Below are 6,674 nucleotides of genomic sequence, written 5' to 3' on the forward strand. Positions count from 1 at the left end.
TGTACTCATATATATATATATATATATATATATATATATCTTTAAGACAAACTGTGCGAGAGTGGATTCGAACCTCCGACCTGAAAGATCTTACATCGAGCATGTCAACCAAAATGTCAAGGTACGCGACACTCATTTTTAATATGTATATATAATAAAGTGTCAAAATAATTCTCAACTATTTATATGGGGTTGTTTTACTCCTAAATTTTTTAGAATGTTAAAATAATCTTAGATTATAAAATTGAGTTCTAATAGTCTTTCAAGAGGACTATTTCAACCCAAATTTAGAGTCTGTTTGGGGTAAAGCTTCTACAATATAATTTGATGTTTAAAAAACTGCGGTGACGGTATAAGTAGTTAATGACTTTATTATTATTATTATCATCATCTTTGTTGTGATTTGCATGCATAACATTAAAAAATATATCATTTACATACTTGACATCTAATCAAGGGCATTTACATGCATACCCCTAATTCTTATGTGTTTATATATCTAACAAGGAACTCCTAAACTTCATAAATTTCTACCACCCAAAATTCTCCAATCACATAAAAAATGTTTTTTATTTTAATTTAAGAAAAAAAAAATAGAATCCACCTTTCCATTCATGGTTGAAGCAACATATATGTAAAAATTGAAGTTTACGTGTTAGACGTGTAAATACACATGAATTGAACGACACGTATGTAAATATTCCTAATTATAACCCGCACAACATTCCAAATTATTATAAATTCAAAGTTAGTTGGTTAAATTTGTCGGTGCTATGCAAGTGCAATATTGTTATCAAAATTGTATGGACAGATACCGTGTTAGACGTGTAAATACACATGAATTGAACGACATGTATGTAAATATTCCTAATTATAACCCCCATAACATTCCGAATTATTATGAATTCAAAGTTAGTTGGTTAATTTGTCGGTGCTACGCAAGTGTAATATTGTTATCGAAATTGTACGGACAGATACTAGCTAGTTGTTTTCGAGCTTTGCACGGCTAGGTTGAATTGAATCATGAGGCGAATTCATCGTGATTATACTGAGTTCATCTTGAACCGAGCGAGTTCATCGTGATTATGTTGAGTCCATCTTGAACCCAGTGAGTTCATCGTAAAATACACGCTCGAGATCATTTCCTATATAAATTTCACATTTAGTTGCTTCTTTAGTTTCTTAGGGTCTATATTTTCGTGTTTCACACATAACACTTTATTTATAGATGAAAAAGCTGAATCTGACCATTAAATTATAATAATGAGTGCTACTTTTTTATATGATATTTTTTAATTATAAAATTTTGATATAAATATGAAAATTTTAGGTGATTTGTATGTTAAAGCACATTTGCCCCTCACTCTTTTTACCGAAAAATTATTCCGTGCGGAGAGTATGGCGGATTGGGGGCCGGTGGTGATCGCCGTGGTTCTGTTCGTTTTCCTGACGCCGGGTCTTCTTTTCCAGCTTCCCGGTAATGGACGGGTGGTGGAGTTCGCCAACATGAGAACGAACGCCGTCTCCATCCTCATTCACGCCGTCATCTATTTTGCCCTAATAACCATCTTCGTCATAGCCATCGGCGTCCACATCACCACCGGTTAGCACTTATCTCTTCTTCCCTGTTCTTGTAGTTATGAAAATTTTCAAAGCTGAAAACCTTTGGACTTTGTTTGTCGCCATCGTCTGCTGCTCAAAGTTTTCTTTTATATGGCTTGATTTCCTTTTTTGATGTATATATTGATTATTTTTGTTGGTTTTCGCATCTCTGTGCTATCTCTTACACAGGTTGAAATCTCCGTTTGATTACATTTTTGAGGTTTTTTTGTCAGCTGATCCTTGATACTGATAATATTATAATTAGATGATATGTAACTCCCTTTAATCCATTAAGATGAAAATCTCTTTTCTAATCTGATCTCATGGTTCAAGAATCTATTTAGATAATTTACAGAATATGAATCTTTGTTGGCTCTGCAATGGATCAGTTAAGTTTTGGGCTCATGTGGTGCAATATTTTATGATTTTATTTGTCAGAAATGTATGAAAAAATTGCGAAAAAATTGCAAAAAACTGTCAAAACAAGGGTTGAATTTTGATTTTGTTTTTGACTTTATTCTGTGCCTGGTTCTATCGTTTCAGCATTGTTTTTTTTTTTGTTTTTTTTTTGTCTGTGGATTCAGAAAAAAAAAATATATGTAGTTGTAATCAAATAGAATTAGAAATTTAGCAATTTAATCTAATTTAATTATATAAATGCGAAGTGCAACCTGAAACAAACTTGTATATGTGTTAAAACTAAAGGAATTTTATTTTTTTTTTAAGAAATTAATAATTTAATTTAAATTTGACAAGGGGTCCAAGCTGATTCTAAAGGAAATTTGTTTATGCAGGAGTTGACCAATTGTCCAGTTATATTTTTGGGACATGTAAGTACTGATACCGGATTTATAAAACACCCAAAGGAAATAAAAAAATTACAACAACACAATACTAGAATAAGGGTTAGATCTAGGGTGTAGGTGGTGCCGGCTCGGGGTATGGACCTCTGGGGAGGTGGAGAGCGGGGTCAACCAGCAAGTTGCAAGTATGATTGTAAAAAAAAACTTGTTGTTCACGAATAGCTCGTGTTCTATTCATTAAGTAACTCGTGTTTGAATCATTCGTTAAGTAAGCGAATCGAACATTAAAATTTTTTTAAGCCCCAATTATAAACAAGCCGAACACGAACGACTTTTTGTTCGATTGTGTTCTTCGATTCTTTTTAGCTCAAAATAAGAAATTACATATATTATTTATAAAATAATATATTATATATATTTATATTTAAGTTTAAATTATCACAGCTTGTGAGATTATGTGGTTCTACATCTTTTATTGCATAGAAATGGTGCGGGTTTGAATCTAACACCCTACATTTATTTTTGAAATTAATTTAAACTAGGCAATTTTGAACCGAACACGAACAATAAGGATTTGTTCATGGCAGTTGCAAGTGTTTGAAGAAGCAAATGCAATTATTTGAAGAAGCAACTGCAGTTGTTTGAAGAAGCAACTGCAGTTGCTTGAAGAAGCAGTTGTGAAGCTGTTGAAGAAGATGTCCACAAAGCTGCGATGACTATCACAATTTTTTTATCCTGAAATAATCAGATTGCAGCTTTCCAGTAGCAATCACATGTTGCTAAATTCGTGGAAAAATTCAACTTTCAACTGAGATTTTTTGAAATCACAGACAAAACACAGTTTGGATAGATCCTATTGTCACTGCTCCGCCGCATCAAACGCATCCTAATATGTAAATCGAGTTGAACACAAACGCATTGTTCATGAATAATTTCGAACACAAGCCAAACACATGCCAAGCCCGAGTTCTCTCAAGTTGGGCTCGTTTACTACCCTAGTTGGAAGGTGGAGTTGGGGAAGACAACGACAATAAGGGGAAAAGCAGCGATCAACAAAGAAAATAAGAAAGGGGACGTGGGCCGATGTGAAAGGATGGGGGTAATATATAGGAAGGATAAACATCACCTGGAAACCAAGATACAACTGAAGCATCACTTGCAACCCTAAGATACTATCGTAAAGAGAAAATGAGACGCCAACAATTTTCCCAAAGTAAATCACCAAAAAGATTGAACCATAACCATTAAGAAGAGCAAATATGTATTCCTAGATAAATAGTAATGGGATCCCTCTTAAGAAGAGGCGAAACTCTCCTCTTTAGAAGGCCCACCGACGTTGGGAGTGTTGTTCTGTGGTGACAAGAAGGAAAACAATAAAGGGGATATGGGAGCGATGTGGGGAAGGATGGGGGAAAGGTATACGAACGGTAAATACCACCTGGAGAGCACCACTGAGAACCTTTGGATACAACCCACAAAGTGAAGATGAGATGTCCATGTCTCTCTTAAAGGAAAGCACTGAAGAAATGAATCATAAACACCAACAAAAGCAAATATATATTCCTATATAACTTGGAGTAGGCCCCCTCTAAAAAAAAAGTGGGGGGCACTCCACTTCCTAGTGGGTCGGCTGGCCCTGAAGACCTTTGGACTGAATCTCTTCAGGTAACAGGGCCGAGGAGAACAAAAACACCGTCTCACATACACACCCCTCAATTCTTGTATATTTACATATCTAACACCTAAACTTACATATTTACACATATAAAACCCAAATTTTTAATATCAAATAAAAATTACCACCCCTTAGAACTTTTTAGAAGTTAAATATAGCTTTTCTTAGGTATGTAAAAATTGAAGTTTAAATGTTCGATATGTAAATACATAAGAATTGAGTGGTGTTCATGTAAATCTTCCTAATTAATTTATGCTTCGTCCTAATTTATAAATACATGGAAGCTGTGTAATTCAAGGATTACAACAAAACCTATTCTTATATAAATATTAACCTGTTACATATGCTTTTATATTTTAATGAAAAATTTTCCATCTTCACGATTGGGAATAAACTTTGAATTGGTCAAAATCTGCTCAAATCGGTCCAGAAGTGTCAAAAGTTCTGGACTTTCACTCTGCTTCAAGTGATTTTAATTAAAAGTTCATTCCATACTGATTAAAGAGCAGGCCTACACTTCCTTTATAACTCTGTCACATGTATACTTATATGGAGCTGAAACGAGCTCGAGCTCGAGCTCGAGAGCTCGTGGCTCAATAAGCTCGGCTCGTGAGCTTGTTAACCGCATACCATCAATCTTTTTCATGCATACCCAAGTTTGCGATAATTTGAACTAAGATTCAAACCTCGGTTCAAATCAATACAGAGGAATTAGATTTTAATAAACAAATACATGAGATTATCTTCCATTAGGATCAATTTTCGAACATGTTTATTCAAGTACAAAATATAGGGCAAATTACATAAATACCACATAAAATGGTATATACATTCATAAAACTGGAGTCATGAGAGGGTGAATTTTTCTTTTAAAAAGTTATTAATAGTGATATCTTTTAATGTGATACTGAATATCTCAAGTGTTGTGTAGTTTAGAAAGTAAGTTCAGTGGTTGGATCTGTAAATATGTAAGATTGTGTGGTCTTTATGTAAGTGCCCCTTTTATCATTCGATATAGGACAACTAATAAATATAGATGTGCCAAACTAAATGCAAAGCAAATTACGTATAATAAATGAAAATAAAATTCTTAGTTTTAGAAAATTTTTAGAGTTTCGATGCATTTTTAATAAGAAATATTTTAAATTTAAATTCAAGAACATTTAAGCCTTGATTTTAGTAAATTTGTGGTCAAATTGAGTGTCTTGACAGGATGAAATCAATGAAATTGAAAATGATCTAATCTAAGTTCGAATTCGTATGAATCGAACACTTTAATTATTGTTAAAGGTTTTGGTGCATCAATTTGATGACCAAATGATCTCAAATCTTGGCGTGCTTATATTCAAATCAATAATATTAACGATAGGAATTTAATGCGCTTAAGATCATTCATTTCTGAGATTATTAAGATACTCAAATATTTAGAAAATTATTTATGATTAAGGTAATCAATAAGGACTATTTGATAAAGTGTTTTGGAAGATTGGTCGATTTTATCAAAATGCCCCTAAAAAATTATAAATATACTTTCATTCTTCACCTAAAGAGGACGAGGAGAGCAGAGGAGAGTGGACTGACTATTAAAACTTCACTCTTAAAATATTGGTGTTTGTTGCCAATCATCAGAATTTGCTGCCGACCACTAGAGTAGAGTTCGATGCTGGCCACTAAAGTTCGTCATTGACCGCCATCAACAATTGCTACAATTAACTATGACTATTACATATGACAACTTACTAAAGTTTTTGTAGCACAATTATATATGTTATAGAGATGTGTTTGTCATTTCCGTAATCTCATCTTCCCTAATTCATGAGCAGAATTAATCTACGTACTTTTAATTTCTTGATCAATTACTTTGACTGGCTCTGACCCCATGATTTTTTTCTTTTCGAGGGTTTTTTCATATAAAAAATTTAGTTATCTCCATAAAAGTCATGGAACATTTTCTATATAAGTGTTTAAAATTAAAAAAAAAAATCAAGCAATTTAAATATACTAAATTTGACGAGCTCTCAAGTAATTGAACATATTACTGATAATAAAATTTTAAAATATTGAATTTATTTTAACATGTTTATGATGAATGAATAATCAATAAATATTTACATTATATTTATTGCAAGCTATATCTAAATATTTTAAATCCAGTTTAAATAAATTGAAACCAGCATATCCCAACTCTATTTATTTCTTCCCATTGACCATTCCCAATAAAAATTTACATAAATACCACTCAATTCTAATATATTTACATTTCGGACCCCTAAACTTCTTTTTTTGACGTATAAATAGACAGCTTTGCAGCAGCTGTGGCTAGGGCTGTCAATTTGGCTCGTTGTTCGTGAACAGCTCTTGTTCGGCTCGTTAAGCAGCTCGTGTTTGGCTCGAACGAGCCGAACACGAACAAATTTTTAAGCTCAAAATGTAAATGAGCCGAACACGAACAACAGTTTGTTCGCTCGTGTTTGGCTCGAAATGACTCGAAAAAAAAATTATATAACTTTTTATATAACAATATATTACATATATTGTTTATATAATAATATATTATATATATTTATGTCTAAGTTTAAATCATAACACCTCAT

The 6,674-nt window shown here is 32.8% G+C and overlaps 1 protein-coding gene across 3 annotated transcripts in view; it reads left to right on the forward strand.

Moving 5' to 3' along the window:
- Nucleotides 1–1,358: 1,358 nt before the first annotated feature.
- The window catches only part of LOC110018477 (U2 small nuclear ribonucleoprotein B''-like), a 28,464-nt gene continuing 23,148 nt past the window's right edge, over nt 1,359–6,674 (forward strand). The window contains exons 1-2 of one of the 3 annotated variants that reach the window (XM_020715808.1): nt 1,359–1,603; nt 2,397–2,704. In XM_020715808.1, the coding sequence (XP_020571467.1) occupies nt 1,399–1,603; nt 2,397–2,443 (252 nt within the window). In that variant the 5' untranslated portion in view covers nt 1,359–1,398 and the 3' untranslated portion in view covers nt 2,444–2,704. Of the gene's footprint in view, nt 1,604–1,791; nt 2,016–2,396; nt 2,705–6,674 lie in introns of those variants that run through there. The other 2 variants (XM_020715809.1, XM_020715805.1) reach the window with 2 other exon arrangements.

This window comes from Phalaenopsis equestris, unplaced genomic scaffold, assembly GCF_001263595.1.
Source record: "Phalaenopsis equestris unplaced genomic scaffold, ASM126359v1 Scaffold000022, whole genome shotgun sequence".
Classification (NCBI taxonomy): Eukaryota; Viridiplantae; Streptophyta; class Magnoliopsida; order Asparagales; family Orchidaceae; genus Phalaenopsis; species Phalaenopsis equestris.